Source organism: Aythya marila (assembly GCF_965140915.1).
Source record: "Aythya marila genome assembly, chromosome: 6".
NCBI classification, from domain to species: Eukaryota; Metazoa; Chordata; class Aves; order Anseriformes; family Anatidae; genus Aythya; species Aythya marila.
Window position 1 is genome coordinate 23,812,446 of NC_139047.1, and position 20,982 is coordinate 23,833,427.

The following is a 20,982-nucleotide window of genomic DNA, read 5'->3' on the forward strand; positions in this document are numbered from 1 at the left end:
GTTAACTGTGAATCCTGGGTCAATTTACCACAAATGATAGGATTATACAATATATCCCTGAACCACTGCCATGTTTGCTCCATGATTAACTTTGATTCATTCTGTCAACTCTTCTGACTAGAGTCAATAGCAGCAACCCTTAGCCAGTGAGCTTTTTGCTCCCTGCTTCCCAGAAACTTCCTCAACATGAGATCCAAACCCTGTCAAAATTAGTGACCTACATTAAAATAATTTCCTAATCATGATACTCAATCAAAGCAGAGAGAATTTAATTTCACAGCCCTTGGTTATCAAGCAAAATTAAGTTAGCAGTGCCTGCAGTAAAACACTTCCTAAACGACGGGGTAAACCCACTTCCATTACTCACTTGAGTAGCCCCACTGATGTCTGTGGGGTGACCAAGGTGACCTGCTGAACACAAATAATGTAAGTCTTTCTAGGAAGCTGCCTGACACTTAATGGTCTAGGACTTTGTTCTCAGTTTCACATGGCCTTATCAGACAAGCTGTTCCGAGTAAAACTTTCCATACCAGGTATCTGCCTAAGGCTGAACTTGATGAATTTTGAGGTAAAAGGTCCTGAATGATAGGAAGGGATAAAAAGAGTTATTCTGCCTGTTTTAGAAAAGGAGTCTTATTTCTGCTTGCATGAGATGCTCCAGACACTCCATGCTTTTAAGCAGGGGTTTGAAATTTTGCAGGGATACCCTTGATGTAAAGAACATATATTATGTCATCCCTGTGAAAATCTGCCCAAATTTGGTCACTCAGAAGACCTCTGTCAAATTCCAGTTTGCACACGTTCAGTAAGAACCTGCTAAGAGTTTGGCAGTTCTTTTTTTTTTCAACATTAAATACTTCCTGAGCTTGCTCATCATCCATTCTATGGGCCAGGTAGGCCTGGCAGGCTCCTCATGGTACTGCAAGCACTGAGCGCCTCTTTGTACTGCTCTGACCCACTAAAAGCCAACAAAGCCTGGACCTGCCTCTCCTACTTTTCCTGGTTTTCACTGTTCTGTTGCAGGGCTTGGGGCAACACAAAGGTGGAAACCTGAAATCCACTGAAAAATGGGAAATTTAGAGGTGCTAAGACATGCTTTCCATATCCCGAAGAGCTATGAGGCATTTGCAGAACTGTTTTGGAGTTCAGGTTAAGACCCATGTGCTGTAAATGGATCCAAATGCAAAGTTCCTCCTTGTATTTTAAGTTAGTGACTTCATGATCAGCCAACACAAGTAATGCAACAAACCTTTACTACAGCTACATACAGAATACAGGTATACTTTCTCTTAAACACCCACGCAAATTCTAAAATCCTGCAGATGGAGACAAGACTTTATTTGAAGGTATCACACACATGTAAGTGTAGCCTAACCTCAACACTTACTTGACAAAAGCAATTTCTGGGCCTTTCTATACTGTTGTTTAAACCTGTGACTCTGAAGCTGAATCAGAAATTGCTGGTAGCACTACGTCCTGCTTCCCTAAGCAAGAGAAAACAAAACTGTGAGTGCTAAACAGAAAATCTGTAGGGAAAGTGAGGACGTCTACAACATATTGTCATTATTTATTTATGCAAAAATATTTCAAAAGTTAGTAACGATATAGAAATGTTGATAGTGCCCTTTTGTGTCTACATTTTTATACTTGGAATGATAAAGTCCACTTCAGAACCATAAATATAAAACTGAAACGTTAAGGTTCAGACAAATAATTATTTGCACTGAGGTTTTTCAGTCCGCAGGGTGAGATCTTATCACATCTGCGAACTCTTCTCCAAGAGGCTCAAAAACTATTCTCATTTAAACAAAATGAAATGGCAGCCAAGAATCTTGTATTATTATTTGATCCTAGAAGCTGAGAGCTCACAAAAGAACATCAACCATCATGAGATTTGTGATAGAATTGCAAGATCTGGCAATTCTGCCACTAATTGATTTAGATCTGAAATAAGATCCTGAATTCAATCACACTTAATCCTGAGAGAAATGATTCAGGTACAAGTCTGTTGGAAGCATTTCTCCCTCTGACAATAATTTATAACTTTATCCTGCCATACAGATAATTGGATTTGATTCCCAAGGTAACAGGTTTCTGCTCACACCATCAGGAATGCCTTGCCTAAAAGAGTATAAAAATATTGATTAAACACTGAGAGCATCATGAATACTGTAGGACAGTGAGACACAACATCTCTTTTATAGGAAAGGCAATAGGACAACTACCTCACTCACGAGTTATGATACTAACAGTCACTTAGGGGACTGCTCTAAATTTGTGCTTCTAAAATGTTTCTACCATTTCAGAAAGTCATAATTTTAGCCTATTGCATGTATTCATACAGTAAGACTGCTTAAAAAAAATCTGAATTATTGTTATGTTTAATTGTTAGTCTTTCATATTCCCTCAACTGTATAGGTCAATGTTTATCATAAAGAATCCTATAATGATTATTTGACATGAAGTGAGCAGTGATTCAAGTCTGCTGTGGTATTAAGAAAAAATTGCTTCTAGCTTTCATTGCTCATGGGATATCTAGATTTAAAGTTAATTCAGTACTATGTATTGTCCTGAAGAAATTCTAGCAAGGAAGATTTTTAAAAGAAACATTTATTTGACAAGATGGCTTTTTAAAAATGGGAGCTGTTGAAAGTTTCTCAGATGCTGGAAATCTTAGTAGTCACACATGGAGACGAAGAGGTGAGCAGAGTACAGGTGAAGCAGTGAGAAGTTCACTGTCGATGCACTCAGCCACGTCTGGGAATTACTGCATCAGAAATGCAATTCATCTGCTCTAGGAAGATTGTCAAAAGCAATGTGTTTGCTGCAGGAAGATATTTCGGATATTTCCATAAAAAACATGTCAGTAAGACTGATTCTTTCTACTTAACTCTCCCTTTCAACAGTTCTGTCTCAGTAGATTAATATATCAAGAAATAATGAGAATTTGGGAAAGTTAGATGAAAAATACATCTAGGCCATAGTTTCCTGCATTATTGCCAAGAAAACACTAGGCCAACTGTTTATTCATTTCCAAGGTCATAAGAGAAATACTTGTTAATAGTTTAAGAAATGGTTTCTTTAAGAATTACAAAGGCTGAAATGAATAATGACAGTTAGTATTAAGTAATTAATAACGTCTTCTAGAATAATGCAAAACATGCCAGGTGTTAAACACCCTAACATGCCAGCCAAATGGCTTTCTCCTTGCCCCAAGACACTCCCAGGTGAAGTGTTTAAATGGGCACAGTACAGCAAAGTACCAAGCACAACGCTGCAGGTAGGAGAGCAGGGTTAATCACGGAGGCATGTGTTGGCACTGTAGCTGGAATGCCTCCTGGTAAAACAGCAGCAATGGATCTCAGATGTCCCTGTATTTCACTGCTGTAGCAAAAGGATTTTTGCCTTGCCATCTGCTAGAATTTAAATCTGACTCCACACTCTTTCTTTAGCTCAGCTAAAACTGCCATTGACTCAAACAGAATTTTGCTTGATAAACCCTACCTTTAAAATTGGAATCTAATGTTATCTTTGTTGGACTGAAATGCCAGCTAATACGGTGGATTTACTTTTAAGCAATTTTGGGAAACTAGCATGGGTGGTGCATGTCTGGCCTGGGCAAGTGGCTAGAGCAAGAACCTGCATTGGGTCCAGCCCAACCCTGTTCTCACCACAGCTGGGTGCATCTCCTGGTCAGAGTCTGGGGAGAAATCAGCTGAGCTCAGATATGAAACAGAGAAAGGACATAATATTATCAGAGGCAAGGTGGAAAAGGAAGGATGTTTGTATTTCTTCATTTTTGACAAATTCCACTATCTGTTTTTCACGTTGAAAAACAACAAATACATTGGTTAACATGTCAGTTTAAAATATACGTGCAGAAACGCATCACTGAAGGAGGCAGGTAGTGACACACAAATAAATTCAGTGAATTTACTGAATGACCTGAATGTTCAGCCTCCCCAGGAGTGGAGATAACACAGGGGTGAAGATGTGAAAACTTTTCTTGCAAAAAGCTACTGTGCATCCTCCAGATATTGGGGGGAAGGTGCTGCAGGAGACTGCAATAACTTTTGCAACCTCTTTCCATCCAATCTAATAGCTATCATTTACCGTGATTAACATGGATCTCTGGATTCATCTTGACTTTGCTGTATTCCACTTTTATGCCACAGCTCCCTCATCTGTCCCTCTGGAGTGAGAGAGCTTAGGCACCCAGAAGAGCCTGTCCACTCCGAATCTCCCTAAAACTGACTGCAAGTACTTATGGGGTATCACAGCACCCATCTGTCCCAAGGGTAAATGACAATAAGGCTGAGATTAAGGGTTCACTCTTAATACCTAGTAAACAGCACTGATTCTCTTTATTTAAAAAAAGATTCTCTTTTTAATAGTTTCAAAAAAGATTGGTGTTTTAGTACATCTGCATTTTTATACCCCCAAAACATGGCTCACTGAAACCAGGTGAGTGCAGCTGGCTAGCTCCCTTCTTGTTGAAGAAGGTTAGAGGTGAGCATTCTGCACTGCAACCCAAAACCTTCACACAGGGAAGCTTTAGTTCCCAAACCCAAATTAGGCCACTCAGTACCAGGAATCATCAGAAGAAATTTAGATGATAGAAAACATTATACTGATAGCTTCCTGGCATGACTAGTCACCACCTGCACAGGTGAGGCAAGGTTAATCACAGTAAGAAACTGTTATGAAATAATTTGAGTGAGGAAATAACCAATTAAATTTCTCCTGTGGCAAACCAAAATAGCTGCAATCATTTGAGATACACTGGAAACAATAATACTATTCACAAGCTTAAAGTACGTAGTTTTTTTTTTTTTTTTTTTTTTTTTTTTTTCCTTCATATATTTCTGAAGCAGGACATAAAAGGAAAACCCTCATGTATCAACAGCTATAACAGACATGCTGAATCTCCAACTATCTTCCACGCACACATATATACGAATGTGTGCATACACCCTCTATTTAAGGAGGCTCCCCAGCACATTAAGACCTGCTACATCCAACTTGTTTGTAACATGTAAATCAACAAACACAAGGTAAAGCTTCAGTTTCTAACAACATCTTTCCGATTAAGTGTGCTGTTGCAAACAGATGCTACAGACCATGAAAACAACCATTCTGACTAATTCCATCTCTCTCAGCAGAAAGACTATCTTTAAAAGTCACTCATCACTGAATGGCCTTTGGTCTGCAGAAAAATGTGAAGTATGCTTTAATTACATCCCCAGTGGCCTCCCATTTGATGGCCTGTCCACTGTATCTCTGGCGAGACAGCCTTATCTCTGGATATTTTTCAATTATGCTAAATTGCATTTATTCAGGTCCTCACTGATTCACTGTATCAGTATGTGGCTGTTTGCTCTTTACCCATAATTTTGAAAAGTGAAGTCTGCCTCATTAAAAAATGTAAGATTTCCAGTAACACTTAATGGTTACATTAATTAACATTTCATTCAAATAGAATTCCTCTGATGATATGTATCATCCTGCAAGCATGTTTATATCTAGTGTGTTAATATCAACTGATGTTCTTACAAGAAAATTCTTGCTTTACGACATAAATTCTAGTTGTGAATTAAGCACCATTTGATCTGTTTGTTATGTAATTCCTTAATTTTACTGTGCTATTTTGCTCATGTGTTTCATTCACATTTTGTTTTCTCTTTACAACAGATATTCTTATGTATCAAGCACACTAGATTTCAGTCTGGCACAACGATGATGCCCTTTCAATTTTATCTGGGTTTTCAGTTTGTACCCAGAGTCAGCCTCTTGCAGCACTGTGCAGTACACAGAAAAAAACCCTCATGCACATCTTACCTCTTTGGTGTGGGTATGGAAGGAGACTGACATGTCCAAGAGAAGTTTCCTCTGTTCCACCCTCCGGACAAAGTCCTGAATCCGTACTTCCAGATGCCGGGCTGCTTTATAGATCTCTTCAGGGTCACATTCCCCAGTCTGAGCCAGCTGCTCTGCAGCCTCTAAAAGCTTGTCTGCATTGGTGTACGTATTCTACCAGCAAACAAAGCAAGAAACAGAGTATGAGTAATACAACTGTGGCAAGTATACCCCTGAAACAGGCTGTTTATACTTTCAAAGGCATGAAAGCAAGTGATTACTAGTATTTTAAACAATAGTAATAATTCCTATGGGTGCTGCCATCTGTGGAAAGAGAATGTATAAAGCCACACAGACTAAGCCTTGAGTAGGCATGAAACAATTTCTTATTTGAAACACACCACCCCACCCCAGTCCAGGCACAGCAACAGGACTGTGCACTTGTTTATTTCCAAGTCCCCTGGAATTTCTCAAAGATAATGTAATGAAGCAAAGGGTCTCACCACCTCAGAAGCCAATAGTGCTTCATGTGACACTGGGCTACAAGCTCACTGCAAAGGCCTCCCAATGGCTATCGCATTACAGCATGGAACCAAGTCAGCCAGAGATGCCTCAGCCTCAGGAAACATTTCCCTTTCAATGGCTTTTGTGAGATAAATCGAAAGACTGTATTTTGAAGTTCCTTCTATATTTTTCCCTCTTGTCTGCTGTTCTGCACTGTATTTCTAAGCAGAGTAGGTCCACTTGATTAGCTGGCAGCTGCCAGTATGCAACGCTTAGATTGGTTTGGAGGGGTATAATTTCCAGACTGCCCGAGCCATGTACCTGCCCTCCATTACAAAAGGACTGGAACACTTCACTGTCCTGATTTACCCCATAGCCATGGCCTTTGCAATATGAGACCCCTTACCCCAACCACACAGAGGGAACTGAAGAATGCAGAAGTTCCATGAAGTACCCAAGACATGTTAAGCTGAAGGAAAAGATGTGAATCCTACTCCACCAAACTTAACTCAGTGTTCAGAGTACCCGCTCATCCTTTCTCTCCCTCTTTCATGTTTGCAGAAAACACCACCAAACCAATACACCTGAGATTCCCATAAATAGCAGCAGAAAGGTAATGGGAGTGCAGACATCTTCTCCATAGCCAGGAATTAAAGATAGTCAGCCCTTGCTGTCACAGAAAAGCTTTCTTATCTCAAGTTGAGGGCTATAGCTCTGTGGTGTTAAACACTTAATACAGAGAGACAAAGATATCAGCTTGATGTAGGGAGTTTCCAGTACTGGGTGGGATCTTCAGAAATGCTCAGCCTTGGCCTACGACTGCTCCCACTGGGAATTTTAACTTCCCCATCAATAGAAGAAGAATTGTAGCACTTTCCTTTTCAAAATCCTACTGAGAATCCTCCTCAATTTAAAAATGCATTAACTTGAAACATATACTTAAAAGACATTTCAAAACTGTGGACACACATACTTCAGAGCATTAAAGGAACACTGTCAAACATATAAGCCATAAATCAAATCCTGTTGTTCTTACTGGGATAATACCTTGCTACAATCAATAGCTGTTACTAAAGAAAATATTGAACACAAAGATGGAACGCTGGCTTCCAAGTGTTTAATGGGGAAAAATATTTCCAGTTATAAAAAGCAAAAAGAAAACAGCTCATTCACTGTTCATTTTCCCAGTTTCTGAGGGCTGACTATAAATACATGGTATTTGCATTTCTCCTTTTGGACTGTGAAGAACACATTCTAGACAGTTTTGTTACCAACAGTAAATTTTTATTCCCTCACTTTCAGGTCACTGCTGTAATGGCTAGGTTGTTAACAGTGGCAAAACTTTATGTTTTAATAACCATTTTTTGGAAACCTCTTTAGCTGAGAATTTGTAAAAAATTTCCATTTAATATGATCTGTATTAGGGTCCAGTTTCACTTAACAGCATCCTTTCTAAATAATCCTCTTCCAACAGTATTTGGAGCACGTGCCAAAGCTAGCACTGTTTTTCAAAGTCTATTTTACTCTTGGCTTTTTTCACATATTACCACTACAACAGCACAAATACCAGTGCAACTCCCTAGGGAGAAGACTGTCCCTTGCTTTTGTGTAATATTTAGTACTCTTTTAAACACATTCACACCCTGCTTATAGAACAATTCTGAGAGACAAACACCTTGTTGAGACACAGTATGAATACAACTTTCGTACTTTTATCCTAGCACCTACACACTTGCGTCCATCTCAGCTGAAAACCATCGTGAGTTTACTGATCCCAAGATGTGAGTTGGAGTGAGGTGAGTTCACTGATGTGATGATCAGACACAAGTGGCCTGGATGGCACATCCTGGATGGTGAAAAGAGTGTAGGCAGAGCCCTAGGCTTTGAGGAAGAAAAAGAATGAAGATTGTCCTCAAAAGAGGCTCTGGCCATTGTGTACAGACACTAAAGGATGCAGTGTTCCTTCAGTAATCCCTCTGTATTACACAACATTCTCCAAAGGCAAATGGAATTTTCTACAAGGAAGCTGGCTGGGTGTAGATGGAGATGTATATTGTGTTTGCCCAGGGCTCTGCCAGGCACTGTCAACATACGACAAAAGTTTGCATCTGCAAAGTATTCATACCTAAATTTGGCCAAGACTGCTATAGCTGTGAACACTTAGCGTGGACAACAAGTCTGAACACAGCACATTTTGAGCTTGGTGAAATCTTTGTCCCCCTGCTTTTTATCTGTTCCTACGAAGCTCCCAGCTAATTATCTGGGTTTTAAAAACAGGTGCAGTTTATGATAGGAAAAACACTAATGTCTTCATCCCTGCCATTCCAGAAGGAAGGGTTGGTGCTGAGAGATTTCCAGCTCAGTGATGCAGATTCAAGAGGTTTAGATACACTTCAGATAAGCAACCACAGCTGGGAGTTAACCGCACTTGCCTTGAACTCCAGAGCTTGATGTATTTGTGAAAGGATTGTCATCTACTGTCAGATGAGATACAAATACAGCATATGCCAAATAAGCTAGAGGTTAGTTCTTTAGTGAGAGCCTGTGCTATTTTTGTTTGTTCTACTCATTTGCTTCAAGTGCAAATAAATCATATTGAGTTGTTACATATATCAAATATTTTCATGTACATCTATCTCTCTACAAGTGCCGTATTAAAGCTATGTTCAACCCGAGAGCTTCAACCTGGTTAGTACTATAATGCTCCACTACTTGCCTGCTTCGCACTTTCACATTTTTGTCCCAAGCTCCCTCTCTTGATAGCAAGCTCTTCAGAGCACAGGTCCTTTTTTCATCTGTTCAAAGCACTTTGTACTTTTTTGGTGTGACATAACAAGTACTAGATCAGGACACAGGGGGAATCCAAGAGAGAATTAGGTCTCATGATGAAGAAAAGCATATAATAAATAGGTCTTCCTTTACAAATACCTTCTTGTCCCCCCTGCCACAAGAGTGCTTCAGATTCCCAGCCCTCCCAAGACCTGGAAGGATGTACCCAGAGCACCAGATCTAGGTACATCTCCACAATGGCACCAAGGTACAAAACCTTGGCAGACATTATCATCTAATGCAACCACTAGAAAAAAAAATGTTGCTAGAAGGATATTCATAGTTATCCCCTTTTCTGCAAGTGCCAGCCCCACAGAATATTTTCTATGGCATCCTGAGGAAGAAGATGCCAAAAATGGCTAATCCCTCTGGAAGGCAAGACCCTACACAGAATCTCTCTTCTACATAGGGATTTGTGGAAACTAGTTCCTGTTAAACAATGATAGCACCAATTACACACAAAAAAATCTTGGAGCTGTAACATGATATGCTCTCTGAAAGTTTAGTGGTGCATGGTATTTTTTCCTAAAGTTGCTTTAACGTCTGAGAAAACTCAGAATCCTTGAATTTCTGTCTCAGTGATCTACTAACTTGCATTACATACTTCTGAAACATTTCAAGAGCAAAACCTATTTCTATCTCAAATCTCTTAGTATCTTTCTCTACTAATCTTTCCATGATCACCTACTCATCTTGCGAAATCTGCAATTACACAAAAAAAGTAAATGCATGCCTCAGGCTTCAGAATAAGAACAGCTGGAGTATATGATTTTGGAATTCATTTTTTCATGTGTCTTCTGTTTGTTGCAAATAAAAAAAGAAACACAGGAAAAGAAACAGACTAGCAAAACCCATACAGTAATCCCTACCACAATTCAGAATGAGAAGTGCTTGCAGTTTGATCACATAGCAATATTTGCTAATAAGATTCTCATAATTTTGGTTCTTAATTTTTAAGAGTTTGACATTCTGTAGCAAGCTAAAAAAAAAGACTGCTTATGAGAAAAGCTGATGTGAATTTTCCCCATTATACTTACTACTCTATCCTTTTTACTTCATATCAACAAATGCTAAAATGCCACGATCAATTTCTGTCTCTGAGCAGATCTCGTCTGATTCCACCATGTCTCCAGGTTAACATGTGTGAAGCTGTAGCAGCATCAGAAGTGTGCTATCCCAACACAGCTCCTTCAGCTAACTGCCTATGAGATTTCCTTCAAGTTGAAACCAACATTACTGTGTCCATAATCCTTGTATCATAGATGTATTTTGTCAACCATTCTCTCCAAATCTATCTAACCCAGAGTAGGAGTTGCACTGATTCTCAACATCGGAGAGTACTGGCTGCATGCAGCCAGTGCCGGCCTCACCTGCTACGGAGAGAGAAAATTGCATTACAATGCTTACTAAAACAATTCTGCTTTGAAAGACTTTGGCATATTTTTTCTAAAAACAAACAAACAACAACAACAAAACAAAGAAAAAAAAAGAAAAAAAATATATACCTGAATAATGCATCAGTTAATTATTGTCCCAAAGTAAAGGTTAGAGGTATGAGAACAGAAATATTTTGCCTTTCTTGTTTATGATATCTATTGCAACCTAAAGTCTAACAGTTTAGTCACTTAGAGACAAATTATTTTGAAAACATTTGAAAGATGAGATTAGTGCAGCATTTTGCTTTTAACCTAAGGGTATTTTTACAAAATGATTCCACATAAAGATTTTCCTTCAGTTCTAGCAATTAAACTTATAACTAGTTTATTGCTGCATGTTTCTATGCAGATTACATTGAAAACGGCTGTCTAATAGTTGTCCAGGGATGAATTTATGGCTAAAAGTTGGTCTTGTTCCCCCCTCCAAATAATCTCCCCTTTCATGATATTTTACAGCTGTTTATTATATCTGAGAAATTTTCATGGTACCTGTCTCCAAGATGGAGATCCTGGTCTCCAAGATCTCCAGAGTGATGTGAACTATGCTGATCAGCCAGAGAAAGACATTTCGTTGCATGAATCAGAAGCATGAGGCAGGAGAATGGGGCAGGTGATCAGATATATCGTTGTGTTAAACCCAGACTACATACCTCAGACACCTCACTTCCTAAGAACATGTTTAGATACGCTGAAGGGGAATGAGGCAGCACTGGTCTGCCTTATGCCATATTGATCAAGTTCTGGTGCTGTGGAAGGAAGTTCCAGGCAAAGGTTTCTCATATTCTTTCAGAGTTGTGTCACCCGGGTTTTACCACATAAATAATGCAGAAAAGATGCCACCTCCAGACACCAGTAAATACTGACAAGAGAGAGAACTTAAATGACTAGCTTAGACCTGATCTTCTTGACTAAAGACAAGTGATGGGAATCCAATTTTATGCTTTCAAGCTGAAGTTTAGCAAAATTATTAGATTTTCTCTGATGTGATACCTTCTCTGTGAGCTGGAACTTGCTCAACACTAAAGATGAAATTCCAGTATTACTACTCCTGCAGTGAAGATGGGATGTTGAGACAAAGGTCAAAGCCTGATCCATCTCTCACTGAAAACAGCAAAAAGGATCCTACTGACTACAGTGAGAACTGGGTCAGCCTCTGAGTCATTGACTCAAGAAGGAGAAGGAGACAAAAAACGGTGAAGTGCTGCAAGCAGACCTCTGGAAGCCACGTACCTCTGTTCAGTGCATATAGGAGAGCAGGCAGCATTCCTCCTCACAGAAACTACAACATGATTCACGTTCACAAAATGATTATGGAGCTGATTCTGCATTTCTTCTCAATCCTTATAATCTATTGTTGTCCTTTATTACCAAGTTCAGTTACTGTTAACAGATATTTGCTCAGGCCACTTTGTTAAAAGTAGCTCTGTTTTTTTTTGTTTAGGTTAAATGATGTCACAGAGAGGCTTTTGTTGGAGCATTATATCTTTAGTAATTTGATATTCTAAAGGTAAAATGAGTGACCACGATGAAGGATTCCTTTGATAAATAAATCTGGGGTTTAGAGAAGCATCCATCTTTGTCAAAATTCCTCCTCCCTGAAGGGCAAAGGCTAAGTGTATATGATGATCTAATGTAAAATGTGATTTTATTCAGTTTCAATTTCACATAATCAAATCAAGACCTATGTTCTTACTTGTGTTCTATTGCTCTAATTCAAAACAGACTTACAAGGAACTATGGCTACACAACTTAAAGGCAGAATGTCTCTCTGAGGTCATGTAGCCACTTGCTCTATTGATACAGGATCACTCCCTACTGTACACTAGGAATGGATACAGTAGACCTTTCTTAAAAACATCCAGATTAATGAAGTTTCCATTATAATCTTTAGCAGACTGATCTTTCCTTAAATCTGACGATTCATCTAAGGCTTTTCTTGTCATAATTCTGCACCAGTTCTCTTTACTCTGTCCTTCCTGAAGTCTGAGATCTTCAAATCCTAGAGCCTGTTATATTTTCTTTCGATGAACACTTAAGACCATGCCTACCTTTAAATGAGTGAATAATAATCGCATCTGTTTAAGTAGTTTACCAAATGAGGGTCTCAGGTAAGCTTATGAGTGCAAGCATGTACGAGTTTGTGTCCAAATTTCAACCTCTTGACAATTTCAATAAAATTACTACTGTTCTCAGGACTGCATCCTATTTGCCAATGTACTTGAAGAACCAGAGTGCCTGGAAAGTCATTTCAGCATGCAAGCACTGCATAGAAGACCTCTCCCAGCTCCTCAAAAAGTTATCCTGGAGCTGATAGATACATGGGGTTGCAATGTCCTGCCTCTCATGTCCTGTTGAGGGATTGTGGGTAATTCATGCTGTTTTAAATTATTTTTCTTTCAGACATTTTCTGGCTGAGCACCCGTATTTACTGGTCTATTGTCACTATCCTCACCAGAATTTGAAACTTAGCTCAGTTCAGAAACATCCACAAATTTCAGGAATGAAAATTTTACTCCTATTTCAAATGGTGAGGAGACCATGTATAAATAATAATATAAAATAAATAATAAATAAATAAATAATATAAATATAAAATAAATAATATAATAATATAAAATAAATAATACCATGCTGATGTTAATTACTACTTTAATCCACAAGTAGTATCATGGTTTCAGTGGGTTATTTAAGCATAAGGGATTTTTCAGGATGAATGAGAAACAAACTGTTCCCAAGAACAAACAAGGTAGATGCAACACAGCATCCTCACTAAACATGAAGAACCACGTATTTTTCCATGTATTGTTATTTTTTATTTATGCTTTTCCCTCAGGGTTCACCTACAAGCTGAGATGAATTTATTATTTGACATTACACATTACATTAAAAGTTCAAACCCATAAAAATGGCTTAAAAGTTAACTCAGTCCTTTAAACAAACAAGTAAGATTAGAATTATATATTATATATCAATATAATATAAATATTATTATATACATAGGAAATATAACAGCTAAAAGAATTCTTTGTCCTACTTCATATTGAGGGCTTACTTTAGATTAAAACAATGTCACTTATGTTATATTTTAATCACATCAACTATTCATCTTAAATCAGGAGTGCAATCACAGTATAGAAAAATACTCTATTAGCACAATCACACTAATTAACTTTGCTGTGATCACAACTATTATTCAATGAAATGCAAGTGATACACATAGTGAACTAATGTTTTAAATTCCATCTAATATCACACATCACATCCAATATTAATAAGTATGCAAAGGCGTAGATATGCCCAAATACCACACACACACAAATCACAAACTATTAACCCAGTACTTCTTAGGTCAGCTTAACCATCACTGAATTTTACTGTCACTACTGAAAAAGACCATCCATGCAAGGACTTTAATCGGAATGCCTCCAAAGGTATTTTCTTCTCTGATAACCAAATGCTCAAATGCATTTTTGGCTGAGATTTAGACTTTTCAAACCTCTGCTGGGATTTTTTTTTTTTATTTTTAATATTGCAAGATTCATTTTAGTTTTTGCTCCAAGGGGGAAGATGGGATTTCATTCTTTCTTTAGCTAGAAATGCTACACTCACCAAAGGTTTCACCCACATCCTGCCAAACCTCCTCTTTCCTCTCCATTTTATTTTAATGAGTTTATATGAGTAAGTTCCTCTGTTAAATAAACATCTAAGCACAAACTTAATATGAGACATGTAAATAAACCTACTCTTTCCAGAGAAGCAATCTGGACACTTCATGTGGTGTGTGTATCCACTTCATGTGGAGTGTGTATCATTGCAGGATTACTTTGGAGTCCAATACACATCTTTAAAAAGTTGCAGTTTGAAGCATGAGGAATACATACTACTTTACAGTTTGTGAGCTGTGATTCAAGAAGTTCTGATTTGCAAGGCTCCACACACAGGAGCTGGAAGAACACTCCTTTGGCACAAGAATGGTGTTTTAATCTCACAAAGCCAGCTTTTGGTGTCTTTCCTGAGACCTAAAGAGGTTGCCAGCTGAGAAAGCAGTGTTGCCCCAGGAAGGCTCATACGCTGGGTCTAATGCACAAACAGCTGTGTTTACAAACCAAAGAAATTTCTGAGAAAACAATTTTCTGAGACTGTATTGAAAAAAAAAAATTAACAGTTTTAATTGAGGAGGTCTCATAGCCCTTCAAAGCCAGCAGTTATACCTTACTTTGGCACCCTACAGCACCTTAAACAGAAAGATTGCCTACTTACTATGTAGGCTCATTCTGTGCTTATAGGGGAAGGAATATGAAATACAATAGAGAGCTAGGTAAAGATCAATTAATACTCTTAGGAATACTTTCCTCTTTTTCTGTCAACCTATTGCTGTTCTAGGAAAAGAATATTTAAACAGCGCATTAAAACGAGATGATGAAATACTCCCGTTGTTGTTTCAATATTTTATGGATGGAGGGATGTACAAGAATAGTGGAAGATATCTGAAATGGACAATTATTGGCCAAATTTTATCCTAGCATGAAAACAGCTTGATACCTTCCTCTTTGAGAACACCTTTGCACAGTAACAGGCATATGGAAGTACGGAAGCATGGAACTGACAACAAGGACAGCAGAACAATGTTCGGGGGTCAGACGTGAAACCAAACTGGCCTTGCAGCCAAAAATTAACATCTGGTATTGGTTAGTTTTATGCAGAATGGTGAGGGTACCAGGAAATATTATGACTGCAAAATGACTTGTTAATCAAGTGATTAGCAAAGAGTATGAATGAGAGCTGCTGAAGTGACTGCAAGGTAACTGAGCCTTTGAAGAAAGCTCAACAGAGGTGAGAAAAGCATTTTGTTTTGCACAGATGACAAGGGAGCACAATAAAGCGAACTGTCAGGAGCAAACCGGAGTGTTCTGAAAGCTTCTCAAATGATAAATATTATCAACAAACCCAGACAGTACATAGCAAAGCCTCCCAAGTTCTGTATGATGGGAAGGAAAAGGGAAAGAGAGTGGAGGAAGACAGCCGTGTGGCAGCTCAGAGGTGAGCAATCTGGGAGGACACGGTATTGTTTTCTGTCCCAAAGGCTCAGCTTGTGTCTTTTCTGAGCCCTGCAGACATGAGTGCAATCATGACAGCTTTATCAAGTCCTGCCGGCCTTCTCAATTGAAATAACTTCGGGCATTCTGGATTTAATATCATGCTCACAATTTGGAGGTTTCAAAGAAACAGTGATGACAGTATTAAAAGGCTTTAGACTGTCAGCAGCACTGGGAAAAGTCAGTACCAAAACCAACTGGCAGCACTACTGCCATGAAAACAGAGGCAGAAATAAAGCTATGACATGAATTCTGCAAACTCTCTGGCTTTGTTTCTAGTGTCTTGGTTTTTATGAAACCTGTTTTAAATAAGACAGCAAAACATTTCTTTCCCCACAGCCACTTCCTCAGCTGTGCCTCTCTTTCTATCACTGTAGAGATAGGTTATACATTTTTCCTGCAGCACGTCTTGAACGAGATGGGGCTGCTTATAGAACGAGATAATGTTTAACACAAGAAAATTCAGCAGAACTCTCTCCTGAATTCCCCAGAGCTTCCAGCTTACAAAATCCTATATAGACAAATACGGAGACCAGGCAGGCTGGACCACAACACAGTATTGTATATACATCACGTAACAATTGTATTTTTCATGCATGCAATGTAAGCTTCTGCAAAAAAACAGGTCTAACAAGAATTCATCACAGGACCCCAAGATTTGCAGCCAACTCTATTTTTCCATACGTTAAAGGCCACCTCTGACAAACAAATGGATATTTGTGAACAACACGGACAGAAAAAACGTGCCGAAAGATGTGCCACAGCCTTTCAGCAGGGTCAGCGCGCTGCTGCTGCCTCTGGAGGGATGCAGAGATTTAATGAAATTTTTGCTGCTGCTCCTTTGTAACACAGATTACCTCCCTGACATGCTACGCTGCATCAGCTCCTGTGCTCGCACCCAGGTGGGAGTGGTGTGGGAGATTTTCTCAGCGAGGCCACCGCATCTCCTGGTGCAGCTGAGCTGCTGTGACATGCTAGTGCTGTCTACATTCCCCCTAGACCCAGAGGGAAGCAAGGAGTCTTTTGGTACTCTCCTGGGTCCCTTGTATTCACCCATGCAAATCTGACTTGTAGCAAAGATGCACTTAAAAATTGGCATTTCCATCCAGAGGAAACCTCACACTTGGGTACACTGCCTGCCAGAGACAAAACATGATGAGAAGAAAATGTCAACACCTCTATTTTGCTGACAATTTGGACATTTCAATTTGGCAGAAGGGGAAGGTTTCTCAACATACCCTTTGAGCAGGACTGGTAACACACCACCTGCCCATCTCTCAGATAACCTCAGTCCCCATCCCCCTGCTCTCTGGCCTTCAGATAATTTGATGGCAAGTTTCTCTATTCTCTATCTACAAGAATAAGCCAGCCTCCCCAGCTTCAGTTACAACTGAGGTAACTTTTGACTTCACCTCCTTGTTCCAGCTCAGCATCCTTAGGAGCAGGTCAGTGAGATCCAAAGGGATTCAGAATCTCTTCACTGTCAGCATTAATTCAGCTCTCCATCACGGTTTACACATAGGAATTTGTTTCAAATGAGTAGAAACTATTCTCTGAATCTTATTAGATTTATAAGCCCATTTTTCACCACTGTTATTTCAGTGACGTGAAATGTCCATACAGCTTACCCATCAAATTAGTTCTTCAGAGGTGTGCTGTGAAAGCAAAAATGGACTAAGGGCATTGTCTTCCCTACAACCTATAAGGATTAAGATCTTCTCTAACAGCTAGTGAGATGTACTGCATATTGGTAATGTGGAAAAGAAAATGAGTTTTCACTATCCTGGAAGAAATAAACTTTTTTTTTTTTTATTATAATTTTTTTAAAACACCCAACATTCATATACTTTAGAGAAGTTTTAGACAGGGACCTACATTTTTCATGTTGGTCAGAATGCATTTGTATGGGGAACATTTTAACAATGTGTTCTACTGTGTGAAATTCAATTCAGGCTACTTATAATCACAACAAAGATTTAGAAATATAACATTTTAAATTTCTGATTCTTATTAGAAGGCCACACATGATTTGAGCTAAACATATCCTAATAATGACTTACAATGAGAGATCTGGTACAGAACCGTGCTATAAAAATGTATTGATTTTTGGCATGTAGTAGATCTCCAAGAACATCGCAGCCATATGAGATACTGCCTCTGTAGTCAACTTCTGCCAATTTATTTTATTTTATTTTTTACTATAAAAATTTGCCCAAATTCTGAGCTTTCTAGTTTATTCTTTACTTAATGTTGCCAAACCATTCCTTCTCCCTGCCCAACCCCCTTTCCTCTAAAAATCCCAACCAGGTCCCAAAATGATAAGACAGGACATGATATGAGACAAAATCAAAGATCAGAGAAATTCTCCTTGAGCTGTCTTTGATCTCTCTTTGCCTGCTCTCCTGGAGCCCCAGCTTCATGCCCGCCCCTAAGGAGCAGGATTTGGGCACCTGCTCCTGCTCCCAGAGGCATACCCTGCAGGGGCAAGCAGCAATTTACACTCCCCTTGCCATTCCCATCCCCACATAATCTCCTTATTTTTGTGTCTCTGTCCTAGCTCACAAATCCGCTTCTGCTCTGTGCTGTGCCATCTTTCTTCCTTGTCCCACTTTCACATTCCATTATAAAAAAAAAAAAACTAATTTTACAATGGTTACATGACCCAGTGACCCAATTACCAGTCCCAGAGGGGAGCGCACACTCTGGTGAGTTGGCTGATATTCCAGCAGCTGACGTGGCTGCAGCCCTGGCTGTGCTGTGGGGCTACCTCCTCTCTCACATAGCTGCCTCCTCTCTCACATAGCTCACATTGGGGCACAACGGTGCAGCGGGAAGTGAGACCACCCCTTGGTGTGCACCCTGCAGGGATAAAACCTCAAATCCTTTTGGAAAGGGCCTGGAGCTGGGAGGGACAGCTTGCCACCCCATGACAGGAGGCAGCAATGGCGTGAATGCATTTCTGACTGGGCGGTATTTCTTTGAGCCATTTCTGTGGTGGGAGAAAACACCTACCCCTGATTTTAAAAAGGATTTGGTTACGTCTATTTGGAGCCTAAAATATACCCCAGAGCCAACAGAAAGTGACACTGAAATCATATAAGACTTCTCCCCCCTCCAGTAGCATCTATTTCAGAGTCAAACCAGGGAGCACTGCAAATCCTTCCTGCACCCCACTTTGATGTGTGGGCATTGTCAAATCCTGATTCTGGTTGTCAATACAGATCCTGGCCACAGGCAAAGCAGCCAGGCACCAGGTGCCAAAAACTAGCACATGCAGCCACCTCCATGCCCTACCATCCTTCATTTCACCCTGCATCCAGTGCGTTCACCTCAGCTCTCAAGTTGACACATTTAACACGAAGGCTGTGCTGTTAATTCCCTGATGGGAATGAGTCACGACCACCTTTTTGTGCTGCGCACTTTTGCAGTGAGGACTAATATCACACCGGGGGAGGCAGAAGCAGGCTCTGTTCTCCCTTCTCTGCCTAGCTCCGCATCTCACTAATGTCACGAGGAGTTACCTACGCTGCATGGAAAAAACAAGCCTTATGCATCGAACAAAGCGCTCTAATAATGAGGGTTGCTTGCTAATAGGGCACGCACACTGTCTTTGTTTTGCAGCACATGCTGGCTTCTATTGTATTAGCTGCATGCTAATATAGGCAACCGTGCCAGACAAACACGTGCACACGCTCACTGACAGGTCAGAAACACCTCCTGTCTCCCTTCCTGGCTTTTCACAAATTCTGCAATTCCTTCCTCCCAAACAAGCTTCATTTCAAATGCAGTGACATGACAAGTCCAATTCGGCTTGCCTTTCTCATGTCAGTCTTCAGAGCTTCCCTCCCTCCCTCCGCAAAGGCTGAGGCAGGAGAGGAACCTGTGTTTTCGCATGTGGTTGTGCTCTCAAGCAGACACTAAACAAAGATGCCTAAATGCTTCAAACCATATGCCATTTCCATAGTGACACAAACCAGTGCTTTCCTGGGGCTCAGTTATGCAAAGCCAGACCTCACAGACAGCAGCTATGGAGGGCAATATTAATGGCTCTATTACATGCACTGAATCAACAAGTTATTTATACACACAGTAGGATTTTGCCCCTGTTCACACACATGTTATTCTAAAAGACTTATATAAATCCACCGATATCCCTCTATTCCTACGCAGGAGAAGCTGAGATCTGAACTCTATTGCAGGGCAACAAATTAAAAAAAAAAAAGGATTATATGCAATAAAATTTTGGTAGAATACTGACATAAAACGTTGGTAATAGTCACATAATGGAACTGTTCTCAGACAACTCAAATGCCTGACATGAGAAATAAGAGGACATTCCTCATCTGGACCTATGATAGGTAAAGAGAAGAGGAACCAGACTGCAGAGCAACTTTCCCACAGAATAGATCAGCCACTGAATGGGATTCTCTGCTCTTTAGCACAAGTTATTACAAGCAGTTTCTCTGAAACTGGAAATGTGACATTGTTCTAAATCTTCTGCAGCAGATCTATTGGACCCCATTAGTCTATTCCCAGAATATTTGCACAATGATAATAAATACCTAAAACCTGCCCTTGAAAATTATTTTACTTTATTACTGAATATACATCTCTTTGATATTTGCTTAACCTAAATAAAATCACCAAATACCTGCAAAGCAGTATATCTGTGATTAGCCACATCTGCTGTGCTAATGCTGTACCATTCTCCCACAAGCACCACAGGCTGGCCTGGAGGCAGCAGCAAGTAAAAACTCAGATGGATTCATAATGTCACCTTCTTCCCCTTGAATTCCCCCTGCTATCAATAGCTACAAGAAATTGAACTGAAGAGTACTAGTCCACCATCATTACAAATGAGATTCGGACACTGCTGCAATTAATCTTCCTGAGTCAATAGGCACGGTTTGGTAACCCAATAAGAAAAGCACATGGGAGAATGATCAGAGGGGATCCAAAGCCTTTGGATGACAATGATTTTCACCAGCATACACAATGCTGTCAAAACAGCAGTGGTTCATTAGCAGTTCCAATAGTAAACAGCTTTTATTTCAGCTGTACATTCATTCAGTCAAGACATCAGCACAACATTGAACATATCTTTAGCATGCATGTTATACGATACAACAGTGTTACATTTTTCCAATGTTATCTTTAAAAATATATATATAGGGGCCTGAAAAAAAAACAATTTCCAGAATTTTTCTTCTGTAGGCAATTCTTTCTGTCTCTGTTTTCTTATTCTGAATGAAATGAGTTCA

The 20,982-nt window shown here is 39.6% G+C and overlaps 1 protein-coding gene across 10 annotated transcripts in view; it reads right to left on the minus strand.

Moving 5' to 3' along the window:
* The window catches only part of KALRN (kalirin RhoGEF kinase), a 495,524-nt gene that overhangs the window by 201,163 nt on the left and 273,379 nt on the right, over nt 1-20,982 (minus strand). For all 10 annotated transcript variants that reach the window (XM_082764116.1, XM_082764119.1, XM_082764117.1 and 7 more), the window contains one exon: nt 5,839-6,030. In XM_082764116.1, coding sequence (XP_082620242.1) covers nt 5,839-6,030 — 192 coding nt within the window. The remainder of the gene's footprint in view (nt 1-5,838; nt 6,031-20,982) is intronic.